The 15,964-nt window shown below is 40.1% G+C and overlaps 2 protein-coding genes across 3 annotated transcripts; both read left to right on the forward strand.

Annotated features, from left to right (window-relative positions):
- Positions 1-20: 20 nt before the first annotated feature.
- On the forward strand, positions 21-5,351 carry wdr82 (WD repeat domain 82). The gene is made up of 9 exons (XM_006783197.3): positions 21-443; positions 1,075-1,172; positions 1,692-1,758; positions 1,856-1,955; positions 2,083-2,199; positions 2,294-2,449; positions 2,586-2,655; positions 4,771-4,913; positions 5,145-5,351. Exons 1-9 carry the CDS (start codon positions 283-285, stop codon positions 5,172-5,174), a joined length of 942 nt encoding a protein of 313 aa, XP_006783260.1. The 5' UTR covers positions 21-282; the 3' UTR covers positions 5,175-5,351.
- Positions 5,352-6,934: 1,583 nt separating this feature from the next.
- twf2 (twinfilin actin binding protein 2) lies at positions 6,935-12,642 on the forward strand. Of its 2 annotated transcripts, XM_006783191.3 has the most exons (9): positions 6,936-7,286; positions 9,507-9,685; positions 10,243-10,338; positions 10,439-10,543; positions 10,682-10,696; positions 10,881-11,006; positions 11,094-11,244; positions 11,513-11,634; positions 12,025-12,642. In XM_006783191.3, the coding sequence occupies exons 1-9, from the start codon at positions 7,190-7,192 to the stop codon at positions 12,190-12,192; spliced, it is 1,059 nt and encodes a 352-aa protein (XP_006783254.1). In that variant the 5' UTR covers positions 6,936-7,189; the 3' UTR covers positions 12,193-12,642. The 2 variants fall into 2 exon arrangements, with proteins under 2 accessions (XP_006783255.1, XP_006783254.1); XM_006783192.3 differs by lacking the exon at positions 10,682-10,696 and having other exon boundaries at positions 6,935-7,286.
- The last annotated feature ends 3,322 nt before the right edge of the window (positions 12,643-15,964 follow it).

The following is a 15,964-nucleotide window of genomic DNA, read 5'->3' on the forward strand; positions in this document are numbered from 1 at the left end:
TGGTTTCCTAAGCCCGAGTTTGTCAGGTCAGGTGACGAATATATATGCGCGTCACTGACGTGGCGAAAGCGGCGCTTTTCCCTCCTCCTCCTCTCCGCCGAGGACAGAGAAGTATCCCAGGCGGGATTTTGTCGCTGTGTTTGAACTATCCTTCTTTAAGGAAAAAAGACCCCTTTCATATCTCCGCAGCTCATATATTTGTAAAGATTACATAAGTGACACTAGTGATTCGATTTAAATCAAAACGAGGGCGCGCTTACCCTCAGACACAGACAGGCCATCATGAAGCTAACGGACAATGTGCTGCGGAGCTTCAGGGTTGCTAAAGTGTTTCGCGAAAATACAGACAAAATTAATTGCTTCGACTTCAGCTCGAATGGTGAAACGATTATTTCCAGCAGCGACGATGACTCGCTAGTCTTGTATGACTGCCAGGAGGGAAAGTAAGAGCGAGTTCTCCGTATATTTTGTTATTTTTTTTTACTTTGCTGTTTTTTGACGTTAGCTATTTGCTATGCTAACTAGCGAGGCCTGTGCTGCACTGCGTTAATGCTCAGCGTAAAATTGTCCGAGTGCAAGCAACATCAAATTAACAATAAATCTGTTAGATTTAATGTCTGCAGTTATGCACTATATTAGCAAATAAATATATAGTCACATTGCTCGAACCAAACCCTTAACGTTGAAAGGACTGTTCTCAGTATGTGTGTGTTTGATGGGTTTGTGTTGATGAACTCTAGTAGGATTTGCAGGGTCAGCTTATATAAATATAATCACCGATAAATGTAAAAGCTCATGACTGAATGACAGAGAAATCCTTCATTGCTAGGGACCGCGTGCCCTTTTGCTGCGTTGTCTTTCTTTTTGTTGGTGGTGTGTTTTTTGGGAGGGTTTCGTGCAGCAGCTGCTTCATCCCCCTACGGGAGACAGTAAAGTTATTTTGTCTTAAATCGATGCAGTACATAAACACTTAAGATAAAGAGCACAATACTCAGTTTTAATGAAATGTTTTTGGTGTGTTTCTTCACTGACAAAGGGGTTATTTTAAAAGTCCATATGGTTGTTTGTTTGCAGACCCAAGAGGACTCTCTACAGTAAAAAGTATGGCGTGGATCTGATCAGGTACACACATGCTGCAAACACTGTGGTCTACAGTTCCAACAAAATCGATGGTATGTTGATGCACAAGTGTGTGTTTGTTGTTGTTTTTTTGTAGTTTTTGCTTGGTAGTGTAGTAGGATTGGGTTTGTTTGTTTTTTTTATGTAATAAGATGTCTCACATGGTCAAAAATAATAACAACAGCAGTGTGGGAGTAAACAAGGAGGCATGTTTGTTGTGCATTTAACATTGAAGTTATCACATTTAAGGTAAGATGATATGTGTTTCGATGGTTGGCGTGGACAGGCTGCTGCATGCCAGTTCATCACTGCTGGACTGACTGCTCACTTTGGTCTGAGGTAGTTGTTTGTACAGTTTGAGGGTCTGTGATTCTGCCCAATACAGGAGCTAACTGTACAAGTGACTGCCTTGCCCAAGGTTGAGTCTCCTCATCAGATCGACCTGTAATAAACTTCACGCGTGGAAGACAATATGTTTTGGGTTTTGCTGTTGCTCTTGCTGTCTTGTTTAATGTATAACTTGGCTGTGGGCGTCTCCTCCTTTCTTGATTATGTTTGTCTTTTTCTCCAAGACACTATACGGTACTTGTCCCTTCATGACAACAAATACATCCGCTACTTTCCGGGGCATAACAAAAGGTGAGAACTGGATTTTATTTTGGTTTGAATTGCAGTGTTACATTCAAGGTTACACTGTTGTAATTTTTTTTTTCTTTTTTGTTTGTTTTGTGACCAGAGTGACATCTCTCTCCATGTCTCCTGTGGATGACACATTTATTTCTGGCTCATTAGATAAAACAATCAGACTGTGGGATCTGCGATCACCCAACTGCCAGGTTAGTATATTTGGTTGTAGTTAGGTTAGCTCCAAATGTTGTTATACCTGTATGCAACCTATTGTTTAATATTGGAGAAGAGCTGTATAACTGACACCGGCTTTATCATGTCACCTTGAAATTTCAGGGTCTGATGCACCTGCAGGGGAAGCCAGTTTGCTCATTTGACCCAGAGGGTCTGATTTTTGCTGCTGGAATAAATTCAGAAATGGTTAAACTTTATGATTTGCGGTCGTTTGATAAGGTAAGAGGCATTAATTCATTAGAGACTTTTTTTTGGTTTTTTGTTTTGTTTTTTATTGGGGGAAAAGTACTGAGTAGTCACCTATCGTCCACAGGGTCCATTTGCAACCTTTAAGCTTCAGTATGATCGAACATGTGAGTGGACAGGACTGAAGTTTAGCAATGATGGAAAGCTCATTCTTCTCTCTACTAATGGTGGAGCTCTGCGCATCTTAGATGCTTTTAAAGGTGCTGTGCTTCACTCCTTTGGGGTAAGAGACAAGTTATTACAACACAGAAATTTACTGGATAAAATAAAGCTCAAGTGTTTAAATATGAAAAATAAAAACCAATCCAGTAAAATGGATTCAACATGTATAACTGAATATACTGTTCATGTACACTCAGGGTTACAACAACAGTAAAGGTGTAACACTGGAGGCTTCATTCACTCCTGATTCTCAGTTTGTTATGATAGGTAAGTTAAGATGACCGCTTCTGTCTTGTCTTAGTGTTTAGAATAAAATCTTTTAATCCATATATTTGTTAGTTTGATTTATATGTAAGTAGCATGTAAATAAGCAAATTAACAGATGTACAGAAACATACCCCTGAAGTCTGTTAACGATACATGGCGCACATTCTAAATTTTGAAGGCCAGATTTACTAACAGGTTGCACCAGTGCAAACTTGATTTTTTTTTTCTTTTCTTATTGTAAGTACTTTTAGTATTAACAGTTTTTTAACCTTATTGCATATGTATTTGTAGAATACGAATAACGTTTACGACATGCAGTTTACCACTCATTGCCTTGAATACTTAACACCATAATAAAAGCTTGTTTGTTTTTGTTTTTTTGCAGCTGGAATTATTATTACAAATAGATGGGGCAACTTATTTTTAATAGAGAGACACCTGTGTACAAAAAACATATATATAACATGTTTTATTTAATAGTGCCTTTATTACTGTAGTAATCCACTCTTTTATAACTGGAAAAAAATCCTTGACGTCCTAATCACACTATCGCAATATCAGCACACACCCAAAGCTGACGCTGCATTCTATTTACCTCGAATGTCAGATGTCATAGCTGGGAGTGACTTCACTCTCGAGATTCTAGGAAAAGTGAGGAAAAGCAGGTTTTGTGCCCTGGCAAGGTAGAGCCATTCATGCATGACAAGCAGCACTGCACAGTGCGTGGTGTATTTCCACTTAAAAATACAGCCACAGCACTTTAATGGATGGTGTCTAGTCAGTGGTCTGCAGATTAGCTTATTTAGCGAGTCACAGATACACAACAGTGACAGTTAAGATCACAAGTTTTACATTTTTACTTCTGCTTGCATTCACTGTTGCTGAGTCAGGTTGGTGATTGATCTGCTTGCTCTGACATTATTGAGTTTAATCATCACAAAATTGAAAAAGTAATTACTGTCAGCTTTAGAGGACACAGGTATCGTGGGGATCACAGGAAAAACAAGAGTTTATTGTTTCAAACAGGACCTTAGAATTTTTCTTATATGAAGAAATAAGATTAGGAAAATATTCCAGCCAAAGTTTTCTTAGGTGGAGCCTGTGAACCTCGAGGTTAGTGGATTTCCACAGGCATTCTACCTTACGACAGTTTCTTTTGGATTTACGAATTGATTTATTTATCCATGAAGTAAGTTTTGTTAGTGGTATGAAGGCAGGTTTTATTGGTGCTACTACTTTAAGAAAAACGAGCAAAAACACGTAGCAACATCAACATCAGGGCAATCCCTCAGCGAAGATGGATTAAACAAATCACAGAACTTCTGAGCAACATCCTGAGTAATAACTGGCTTTACAATTCTACATTTAACTGTCGATGGGTCCAAAGGAAAACTAAGGTTGAAAAAAATGCACAGCAATAAACACTCAAATGAATATCATTAACACATAAATTACTGATATTAAGGCCAAGAGAGAAAACAACATCCAAGGTGTGACCTTTTGTGTGTTGGGGACCAGAGACATATCGAATGAAATTAAGCATTAGTAATGATAGAGTTAGAAGCTGTGTTACAATTAGTCGTCCTGTAACACAACTCAGGACCTCAAGTTTCTCTCTCTCTAAATCTTTAATAATTAAAGATAAAAAGTATAAAACCAGAGAGAAACGCACCAACAGGACGAGTAGGGCGAGAAATTAAAACACAGTGAAAATATGTTTGATGAACTGACCTTGACTGTTAAACTTTTACCTACTCACACTTGGACTTAAAACATTAATATATAATATACAGCATCATGAGTTTGTGTATGTCTGATATCAATTGCTAATGAGGATCATCATGAAAGATTAATTGATCAGGAAGGAAATAATTACCTGTGATATTTACAATCAACAGACTTCAAGGTGGTGGTTGTGGGGCACGCGTATAAACACTAACACCATAACCAAAAGTGTAGGTTCTATACTGATCTCACTCAGGACTAGCAGAACAGAAATGAGATTTGATTTTGCGCTAAAATCCACCTTAAATGAAATTAAGACAATTGTTAAAACAGTGTGAGATCAAAGGAGACAGGCTGAACATTTATCACATTTCTGCACCCCTGTTTCAGGCTCAGAGGACGGAAAGATCCACGTGTGGAACGCCGAGAGTGGAATGAAGGTGGCTTTGTTAGACGGGAAGCACACGGGCCCGATTACCTGCCTGCAGTTCAATCCGAAGTTCATGACGTTTGCAAGCGCATGCTCTAACATGGTCAGTGGAAGCAGCAATGTGGGCTTAGTTTAAAGACAACAGCCCAGAGAATGTAGCTCTGCTTGGTCTTAATTTTTTATGCTGGGGTTGAACTGTGGGATAGTTACCCTGTATCCATTTATTTAAAAGAAATAAAAAAATAAAAGCCTGTTTATTCTTTTGTACTGCTGGCACACAAACAGCTTCATATTGATGAAATGTAACCAGAATTGTTCATATTTAATCTTTCAGGCATTCTGGCTCCCCACCATTGATGAATGATGACGGGAAGCAGAGTAACCAGCAGGGGTCATCGCAGTCAGCTCCGTATGGACCTGTGTGAAAAGAAGTGTGAAAAATCAGATAAAATTTGTAAATAATGACTTTACAGAAATGATCAGTTGTGCATTCTTTTTTTTATAAATGTTTTTCTATTTAACATTAAAGAGTTTCTAAGAAGTTTGTTTTTGGTTTTTGTGTCTGTGATTTTCAAATGAGTTGGATTTTTAGAATGGCAGGGTTCCACAATCACTGCCTACTTTATTAGGTAGTACCAGGTTGGAGCCCCTTCTTGCCTTCAGAGCAACCTTAATTCTTCATTGCATCAATTCAACAAGGTCCTGAAAACAGTATCACTAGAGATTTGGGTTCATATTAACAAGACGGCATCACATAGTTGGAGCACATTTGTCTGCACCACATCCTAAAGGTGTGGAGGCCAGTTTAAACCAGTTTGAGATGATCTGAGCTTTGTGACACGGTGTGTTATAATCATGGAGGCAGCTATCATAAGAAATGGTCACAAAGGGGTAGACATTGTGTAGCAGCAATACTTGGCTGTGGTGGAGGGACACTACCAGGAGCCTTAAGCACCAGGAAATATTTCGTAGTCTTCTACACAGATGGCTGTAGGCCATCTGCTTCAAGGTTTGAAGGTGATGTGTTCAGACATGCTCTTCTGCATACCTTGGTTGTATTGAGTGATTATTTGAGTTACTGTTGGTTGTCCTGCCAGCTGAAATCATTCTGGTCCTTCACCTCAAGTATCTATGAGGCCTATTGTCGTTTTTGTCTGTTTTGTATTAGAGATGGCTGTGTGGGAAAACCAGCCTGTCTGCCACCACCAACAACAAAACTACACTCAGTCTGTTATGCATTCTGATGCTCACTGTAATCTGCATCAGGTTTTCCTCACCATGTCTATGTGCCTAAATGCATTGACTGGCTGATTAGAAAGTTTTGTAAATGATCATTTGAGCAGGTGTACCAGTCATGGCTGGATGAGTGTATTAAGATATATTTACAAAAGTATGACTTTAAACTCAATTAACGAGGGTTTTCTTCGGCGTGTTTGTCCAGAAGGACAGTTCAAATAGACACAAGGAAAATTAGTTGAATTTGATTGTTTTTCTTTTACACAATATATTTTATGAGGTGTTTTATGACGTTTGCGCACCGTACTGACAGAATTTGAGCTAGTGCGGGGCTGGGTTTTTATTTTTGTTTCAACTTTGATTTAGTGAGATCGACTTTCAGGTGTAACGTGATGTAGCACAAACAGCTGGAGATATTTTTAGCCTCGACTTGTCAGATTTAAAATATGTTTCTCAGACTAGGAGAGTGCTGTTGGTGTGAGCAGGTATTTAGAGCTACAAAAACATCTTTCACAATCTGTGCCAACGGTCAACTTTCTGAGACATTAATGGGCAGTTTTTCACACGGTAACTCAAATTGTTTATAATATTTTGTTGTTTTTGTGTTAAATTCTAGTAATAGGTATAGCATTGGTGTGGTTCACTCCCACATGTGTTAATGGTAAAACAACAGCATCCTACATTGCATTGTGCATTGTGACCGATAATTTACCCACAGCAGTAAATCTTCAGTCATTCAGAAGTTGGTAATCAGGTCTGGAGGTCATGCTCTCTTGCTACACTGCTTGGTCTTGGTGTGTGGTGGGCTGTTCACAGGCCGGTAGCTACTCAGTGGGAGCTAAATTTAGGAGAGGTGATCAGGTTCTCACTCTCTCTGTGCACATGATACTGTCCTAGTTACTTGAGCAATGTCCCTTCTCATACTGTTGCACACTTTCAACAAACCCAGACGCACAGTGATCCTCTTCTTCAGGAGCTCTGTCCTCGTACTCATCGATCAAGCGAAGGACACGTACACGCCGGACTTTGGTTGGACTTGAATAATTTTGGCCTGGCCCTGTGGAGCTTTCACTTCTGTCTCCTGCTTCTGTGTCTTCATCCTACAGCCACCCCCTGGCGGGAGAAAAACACAGCTGACCCGCCATGTTTCTTGCACTTGTGGTGACACCAGAGTTGAGGCAGTTCTTGGCCAGGGCAAGAGGTGGAACAGTGCGCCTCATCAAGGTGCGCATCCAAGACGGTGAGTGACCAAGTACAGTGTAGAATGGAGATGCCGAAAATAAAAACCTCAAGAGGACCGACATTTTATCATTTTAAACCAAGCATCGTGTTAGTTTTTGTGTCTCTTTGAACACACCAAAACTCTTCTTCTGTCTCCTTTGAAACTGAGCTACAGACGCAACTAAGATTTCTTCTTCTTTCATAAACAAATTGTTAGTTCTATTTAATGTTTAAAAATGTAAATCGCAGTATTCTGAAGCCTGAGGTGATGCCTTTAGCTGCTCTGATTTGTCTGAAAACCAGCTAAACTGAGATGAAGCACAGGATGATTTTAGTTGGAGAAAGTCGTGGAAAGAAAAACGTAAGCAGTTGATCATTTGTCTTATTGCTAGAGGGCTAGATCATTGACGTCCGTTTGTGACCACTAATCATAAGTTATCTCCCTGATCATCTATGAACAGCTACACTTTGTTTCCTGTAAAGGACTCCTTTTTTTTTTTCTTAGAGGCAAGGAGGGTCGACAGGCCTGAAAACATGTCAGCAGGACTTTTAGAATTACCCTGAAATCGGCGGTAAATGTGTTCCTAACGACCTTCTGGGTTTTTCATAGCTGACGATGGTTTCTCAGATCTTCAAGTCATCTGTGGATGAAAGCAAAAAACAAAGTTGGGAATTGCAACACGCCGTGTCTGACGTCTAGGAAAAGCAGACTGTTGGCAGCTGTTGTGTGACAGCAGTCACTCAGCGTGTCAGCTGAGCAGCTTGTGGAAACAGTCAGTTTGGCAATAGGTGTCCGGGTGGCTGATTATGGAGGCAGACAGAAATGTTCATGATGTGTTTACGCCTTGTTTTTGGTATCTGATCAATGCCACGCTGTAATTTGATTCAAGGTGAATGCATTCTGGGCCTTTTTTTTCGGGGGGGGGGGGGGGGGGGGGGCTATCTTTGTGGACTGTGCCTATCACGTTGAATATTTAGAGGGACACAGATGGACAGACTCAGCAGAAGGGTGTCAGGCCTGTTTTACTTGCCGACTAAAGCATTTGGATGACTCCATGTGCTATTTTGGAGTGACGTGACACGGTTGCACACTGCTGCAGTAACCATGTCACCGGTCTCCTCTCGTGTTTGTTCCAATGTCAAAAAGAGAAACACGATCATTCAAGCTGATTTCATCACTGCTGCCTCAGGAGGGCACACAGTCGTGTCCTCTGTAGTGGTGGTGGAGTCTAACCAGTGACAAGAAAAGACGAGGCCCTCCACCCACGAGTGGATAGTTTAAATGCAGTTTTATACTAATATGGATCTGGGGAGATGGGAGAGACTGGCTGATGGAAAATATGTGCGTGCAGAGCTGGAATGCTTTGCATCTCAGAATAGCAGCATGCCCCCAGAGACAGTCAGGAAATCCCCCTGCACCCCTGAGCGACATCAGACTTTGGGTTAATGTGCGCGTTTCAGAGTGTTTGTCACTGCTATGGACAGATTTAACCCACTATCGTTGTGTCAGTCAGAAATGAAGCCAGAGATATTTTTAGCACGCCGTTGCTCTTCTTGTTCTTTCTCCATAGCAGTTGGGGCTTGCAGAATCACAATAGTCATGTGGCTTTATATAGGATGAAGTTATTTGGTCCGCATTATTCCCACATCCAAGTTTTGTATCAGAAATTGCTGCTTTTCTGTAATATGACCATTCTAACCATCTTAGAAAGGAAATAATGAGCGTGTTTCTCACGGTTTTCTCTTTCTGATGATAGTGGATGGCTTCAGAGAGTACATTTCTGAAATTTTACAGACCAAACCATTAATCTTTTCAGTTTAAGTTCTGTCTTTCTTCACATGCTTTAGTTGTTTATTAAAAAAAAGCGCTCTAGCTCTTTAAAAATGAGAGAGACGTGATTAGAAATGTAAGAAGCAATTCATCTCTAAGAAATTATAAAGCAATTGTTACACAGACCTGGAAATGAGTTGTGTTTCAGAAATGTTGGAAAGTAGCAAAAGAGTACACATTTAGTCTGATGTAACGTTTCTCATGTACTATAAATAGAGAGGCGCCTTCTGCTGTAGCATGCTGCTGAATAATTAGCCAGCAACAAGTGAGGTCAACTTCACGCTCATGCTTTATAATCACAAACAAGAATCCTTTGTGTAAATTTACTGTGAGTGTGGACTACAGCGTCTGAATGTGCTGTGTGAAGGCCGTGCTGAGGTATGTGATGAGTAGTGGTCGGATTTTCAGAGCAGCTGGTGCTGGGGGCCTACAGAGAGCCAGAGAAGAGCTGGGACCAGGATTATGATCGCTTTCTGCTTCCTCTCCTCGATGACCAGGAGCCCTGCTACATCCTGTACCGCCTAGACTCCCAGAATGCACTGGGCTACGAGTGGGTCTTTATTTCGTGGTCTCCAGACCAGTCTCCGGTAAGAAATACCAGTTTTCATTATTCTGTGCCAAAAAAAATAAGCAACGTGAACACAGAGTTGCTGAGCTTTTATGAGAGGATGTATTGCTCCCGGTAGAGGGTAGTGACAGACTGAAGCATCCTTTTAACTTAAATTTTGATATTGATCCGATACCATGCATCAATTCTATCATGCTAGTATCAATACCAGCACTGGTATCAATACTATTGATATTTGGATCTATTCTGCCACCTCTAAAAATGAACCCCAATGACCTGAATAATTCCATATAGACATTTGAAGGCCTTTATTAAACATGAAACGCAGCTAAGTTTAATAAAGTGAAACACAATTTTAAAAAGCTTTATTTTCAAAAAAGATGCTTAATTTGTGAAAGGCTATCTCAGTGCTAGGAGATCCTAGCAATAAATGAATAGATCCTCATCTCCATTAAACTAACTCTGCACTGTCTGTGATCATTCTTGCTTATTCATGTGGGCCCACCTCTTTAACATAAACTCCACACTTTCAGATTTTAAAGCTGGCACATTCATTTCCCTCTCTGACGGCTGCAGGTGAAACAAAAGATGTTATATGCTGCCACGCGAGCCACAGTGAAGAAGGAGTTTGGCGGTGGCCACATCAAATACGAGCTCTTTGGCACAACCGAAGTGAGGACCAGCTAAATTTATACCTCTCCGACGACATGTTTTAGCAGCGTTTGTCTCGAGCTTCCTGTAAAAGACTTGCTTGTTGTGTTTTCAACACTAGGAGGACATCTGCTTGCTGGGCTACCAGCACCATGTGTCATCCTGCTCAGGTCCTGCCCCGCTCACATTAGCTGAGCAGGAGCTCCAGAGGATCAAAATTACAGAGGTAAAAGGTCAACATGCTTTCAGGCGTACTGTCGTTATTGCAACACAGCTTTGCATGTGAGCTGCTTCTTCTGAAACATGAGCTACAGACTGGTTGTTTCATACATTGAACTTATAACTGTTGTGGTTGTCTTTTCAGGGCCGGGTTAAACAGGTATGTGGATGAACTCTGCTGTAATACTGAATGAATGTGATCCAGTGGTCATACCAACTTATCCTTTTTGCAAAAGTCCTGCAGCCACAGAAAGTGTTGCTATTGAACATATTGAACACTTTGAGAATTTTGTTTTCCAGAAGCTTGAAAACACAGATGCCCCTCTGCTTGCTGCCCTCTGCAGGTGACGACAGAGATCAGTGTTGAGAGTAAGCACCAGACTCTTCAGGGCCTCGCGTTTCCCTTACAGGATGCAGCCAAAAGAGCCCTACAGCAGCTCGCCCAAAAACGCATCAACTACGTGCAGCTGGTGAGCCAACTTTAGCTCATATTTCAGTTCCTTAAAAACTAATGTGAGCAGTGGTCTTTTAGCGTGCATTTGTTCACTGTATTTCAGAGGCTGGATGTAGAGAAGGAGACAATTGAGCTGGTCCACTCTAACCCGACAGAAACTCGAGATTTGCCCTGCAGAGTTCCCAGAGACACTCCCAGATACCACTTCTTCCTTTACAAACACTCCCACGAAGGGGACTACCTGGAATCTGTCGGTATGATACTGATCCTTGCACTCTGATAATCCTCCTGCATTTTGTTTCTGTGGAAAGACAGCTGTACACTCACTGGCACTGACACCACATTTATTGTGGATATTTATTGAAAGCTTTTAATATTACGATTTGAAACAAAGCTACACTGTGTACAAAGACTGTGAGCAGTGCGACCAAATACCGATTCTATTTGTGGAGGCTAAAGTATACACTTTAATGAATCTTACATGTGCATTTATTAACTCTCATAATGTTTCCCTGTCTCCAGTGTTCATATATTCCATGCCAGGCTACAGCTGCAGCATTAAGGAGCGGATGCTGTACTCCAGCTGCAAGAGCAGACTATTAGAGGAAGTGGAGAAAGATTACCATTTGGAAATCGCTAAAAAGGTATAACAGATGGATAGATATGGGGATGGTGGGTTGGTATATTAGATAACATTGTTTCATAATGGGTTGTAGCCACTGCTGAGATCATATCATCGTGATCATTGTTTTTGAGTCTGGTGGTTTTAGATTCAGCATGTTTACTTCATTTTAAATCTTACTGGTACACATACATGCAGGATTTAGGATTTATTCAGCTGAATTATCTCATAACTTAAAAAATAAAGGATACTGAAGCAGTAATTTTCTTTAAGATGATAAGGCTTTACCACCTCTGGGGCCTCTGAAGTCCTGACTACAGTATTGATGGAATTTCTAAGACTTCAAGCCGAAATATCTTTAATGAACTTCTGAATACAGCCCGTTTTTGGGGGGTGGGGCTATTTTTTGCAGTTGGAGATCGACGACGGAGATGAACTGACGGCCGACTTTCTGTACGATGAGGTCCATCCTAAGCAGCACACCCACAAACAGGCTTTTGCTAAGCCCCGAGGCCCTGCAGGAAAAAGGGGACACAAGCGGCTTATTAAGGGGACAGAAGAGGCCGTGCAGGACAGCTAGTTCTGTCTGCAGATCCTGGACTTCCCCTCTCTTCCTCCAGACCCATTAACACCTCATTAGGACACAGTGATGCCTTTCCTCTAGCGTCTGTGCGTTGAAACAATTGTGATACACAGAAAATGTGTTTTTAGTGGAAATGTTCTGATGAATTATCTTGACTGTGCCTCTCTGGATCAGTTTACTACAGACAAAGAGCATTCAGAAAGATAGATAGTCATTTTATTGTTATTTTTAAAGCAAATCTGTTCTTGAATAATATGAAATAACTCTGCCGTTTACAATATAATACAAAAGGACTGAATTAGAAATGCATGGGGAAATGTTTCAGACATCATCTTGCCTCCAGTACAAGTTTTGTATCAACCGTGTTTGTAAGAACAGTCATAATTAAAAAGAGGGAAAAAAAGTGACATGAAAAGAAATTCAAAATAAAATTTTGTTTATACTGTGCTATTGTTTACACTTCAGGGTATTTCCACTCAGCACTTTTCATTGAAGAGAAGTCAAGCTCCGGCTTTTGAAAGACCTCACTGTGTCGCGTTAACTAGATAAAAATCAGTTCAGCTTGAGCGCTTGAGGATTCATATCATACAAATCTGCATCCAAGGCTTGCCGTGAACGGTTTCTTCATAATCCTCTTCCACTGTGTCTTCCACACAATTCCACAAAACACAATGCTACTTTATCCCATTTACTACATTGTTTATATTGTTACATTGTTACTCCTGAGTGGAATGGCTATTCTAATATAGGTCAAGTTTTCTAGTAACAGAATTTACCCTAATGAGTAGATGTAGTGCCTTTGATCATACTTTCACTACTATGAGCATCAGCATGACTTACAAGCAAAGGGTGCTGCTGTTTAACAGGTGCGTGTGTGTAATGCTTATTTAGGGCAATCTTGCAAATAATTAACTACAGCTGGGGAAAATGTCATTAGTTTTTGTAGCAATAAAAAAACTTTGAGACTAAAGATACTTAAAGGAACGCTGACTTGCCGCACTCCAAACTGTTCACGCATTTTTGACAAATTCCCAAAAGCCAGCGTCGTGGTGTCGCAGGAGAAAAGAGTCCAGCAGACGTTAAGGTTCTTCAGCCTGGATTGAAGCGGTGGGCGGACTGACCGACCAACATCTCATTGCCATCCAACTTACCTACACCAAAGCACTGCTAATGTCTTTTAAACATTGCATCAGCATATTAATGGACATGATTTAGTTTTAATGAAGCCAGCCTTGTGTTTTCTCCAATGTAACACATTATCACATTTATTTGGAGAAAGAAAGAAAAATCCACAAAAATAATGCCACAGCTTTGGTCAGTTAAATCTACTAAATCAAACAGTTTAAAAAAAGCAAACAATTTCTCTAGTCCGTGCCTGCCAGCAGTTCTTTTCAGGTCTGTTTCTCTGAACAAATGTGGATGCTCAAGGTTTTTTTTTTCTCCCAACGCAGCACGGATGAATTTATGTTGCTGATTCCAGGCAAAGCTTTTCTCAGAATCCTTTTGAGCCTTCTTTTCTTCAGTTGAGCGCAGAACAACAGTTATTCATTGTTTCCGAGACATCTCTCAACTACTAAATCATTGCAAGTTCTGGGTATGCGGTGCGTTTTCTAGTGGTGGAAGTATAATCAATTACATTTACTCAAACAATGGACTGCAGTACAAAGTTTAGGTATTTTCAACTTTTAGCCCACCACATCCCAGAGGGGGAATACAGTGCTTTTATTTGACTGCACTTACGTGGCAGTCGTAGTTCTTTTAAAAATAAAGATTTTCACCAAAAAAACATGTAAGGAACTTGTGAAGTTTTATGTTTTTTGTGAAAAGATGTTTTACAATTAGAGCTGACAGGATTATGCGATGAATAAATCAGTCAATAACTGTGAAAATTTAAGAAATGAGGGAAGTTATCCGTTTTCTTTTCAGAATGCAAGGCTAAACAGTCATGTTTAATGGAACTGAATGTGGAAGAAAAAGGAGCTCAACTTTTACAAACTACACTGAAAAATCTTGCTTTTACACACCTGCATGAGTCATGTATCCTCCTGAGATCCTTCATCATCATATGGAGGCATTAAATGCAGGCTTTTCGCACCTTACACTTCATTCTGCTCAATAAAGTCTTTTAAACTTAGTGAAATGGTGCTGACTTAATTACGAGGACATACTTTCAAAAATAATGATGCTTCGGTTTTTTCTTTTTTTATAACCCAAATAGCTGGGAAAGTGCAAACCAAACCAGAGCTGGGGTTTCATGAGGATAGGATACTATAAAGGTCACTGGGATGTTTTCCACATCAAGCACATTTCAGTGCTTGTGCATTGTGACAATGTGTGTAGTCAGATAACATTTTTATGGCCTGAGATTACTTCATATTAAGGATCTGAGCTTTGCTCAAACAGGAAAATTATATTCCGTACGCACATATGCGATTGCCGTATGGCGTTGGTTTTGGAGCTATTGCTGATAAGCATGTTTGTCCTGGAATGTGAAAATTAAGAGGTCATTTACAGCTGGAAATTCTTAAAATGAATACATTTGTGAACAGGTGGCAATGCAAATTTATGACAATACTGCACAGCACAGAAAACGAGTACACAGAGCTGATTTATTAGGCAGTGTAGCCCTAGACTATCAGATTTATTGATGCTTACTGGCAGACTATTAATTTTATTGCAGTATAAAAAGGCCAATATGTCAGTGTGGACCTGAAACATGACAAACGTGACAAACAAAGGCTGGGGCATTAAGAAACACATGCATCTGTTTTGTCTTTATTTTTTTTAAAAAACATTGGAAAGAAAATAAGTAATTTCTGTTTAAAATAAATAAATAAAAGAGATTTTTAGTAGGCGTAGTGTTACAGAAGATGTGCAATAATATTCTCTGCAGGTCGAAGACGGATAGGCCGAAACAACACGTGAACCCATCTGACTTCGAGAAGCTTGAAGATAAAGAGGACTGTAACTTTGAAATATTTTATTATCAACTTAGTGTAGTGCAACTGAAGAGAAGCATAAAAAGACGTATGAATCCCTTCTGCTTTTTCTTTTAGGACTTAATCCAAAAACAGGCAAACACATAAACTATGCGCACTAGTGTCTCGGCATTAATGAGCGCAAAAGTGCAAGTAAATGGGGAAGTGCAATCCACAAATGCTGCCCTCAAGTCTACACTAAAGCGGATGTTGATGGTTAGAACATGATTTAGCAAGTATTTTGACAGCTGAAGTGTAATTTTAAGTTCTTTAACGCTAAAACCACATTTTCTGTTTTTAGACTTTCAGATGTTTCTTTACTTGAGATTTCTTTTGTCTTCCACGGTAGTAACAGGAATTTTTGCACACACACAACCCCCTCCCCAACAACGGCATTTTAACACTGAAAAAAAGCAATTAGTCCACGGATCAAGGAAATAACTGCACTCCACGTACACAGGAAGCTCGCGCGCACGCGCGCACTCACGCACTCACACAGCCTTTCTCTTTATCTTCATGCTTCCGGCTTTCTAGAAACTTGTGCCGTGACTGCAGTGGCCTTTTCAAAAGCAAAAACTATAAAATTACACTGCAATTAAAAAAAAAAAGAATCTCAATTAGAACATCTGCACTTCTTCATCTTGACATTTTCACTAAAACTGTTTGCCTGCTTCATAAAACCACACACACACACACACAGCTGTTCCCTCTTACATTTTAGCACCGTGTTATGACCTTCTCAAAACTGCTCACACAAACTTATGAAATTATCTGCTGCAATTTTGAGAAAA

Source organism: Neolamprologus brichardi, chromosome 5 (genome assembly GCF_056152115.1).
Source record: "Neolamprologus brichardi isolate AB-2024 chromosome 5, ASM5615211v1, whole genome shotgun sequence".
NCBI lineage: Eukaryota > Metazoa > Chordata > Actinopteri > Cichliformes > Cichlidae > Neolamprologus > Neolamprologus brichardi.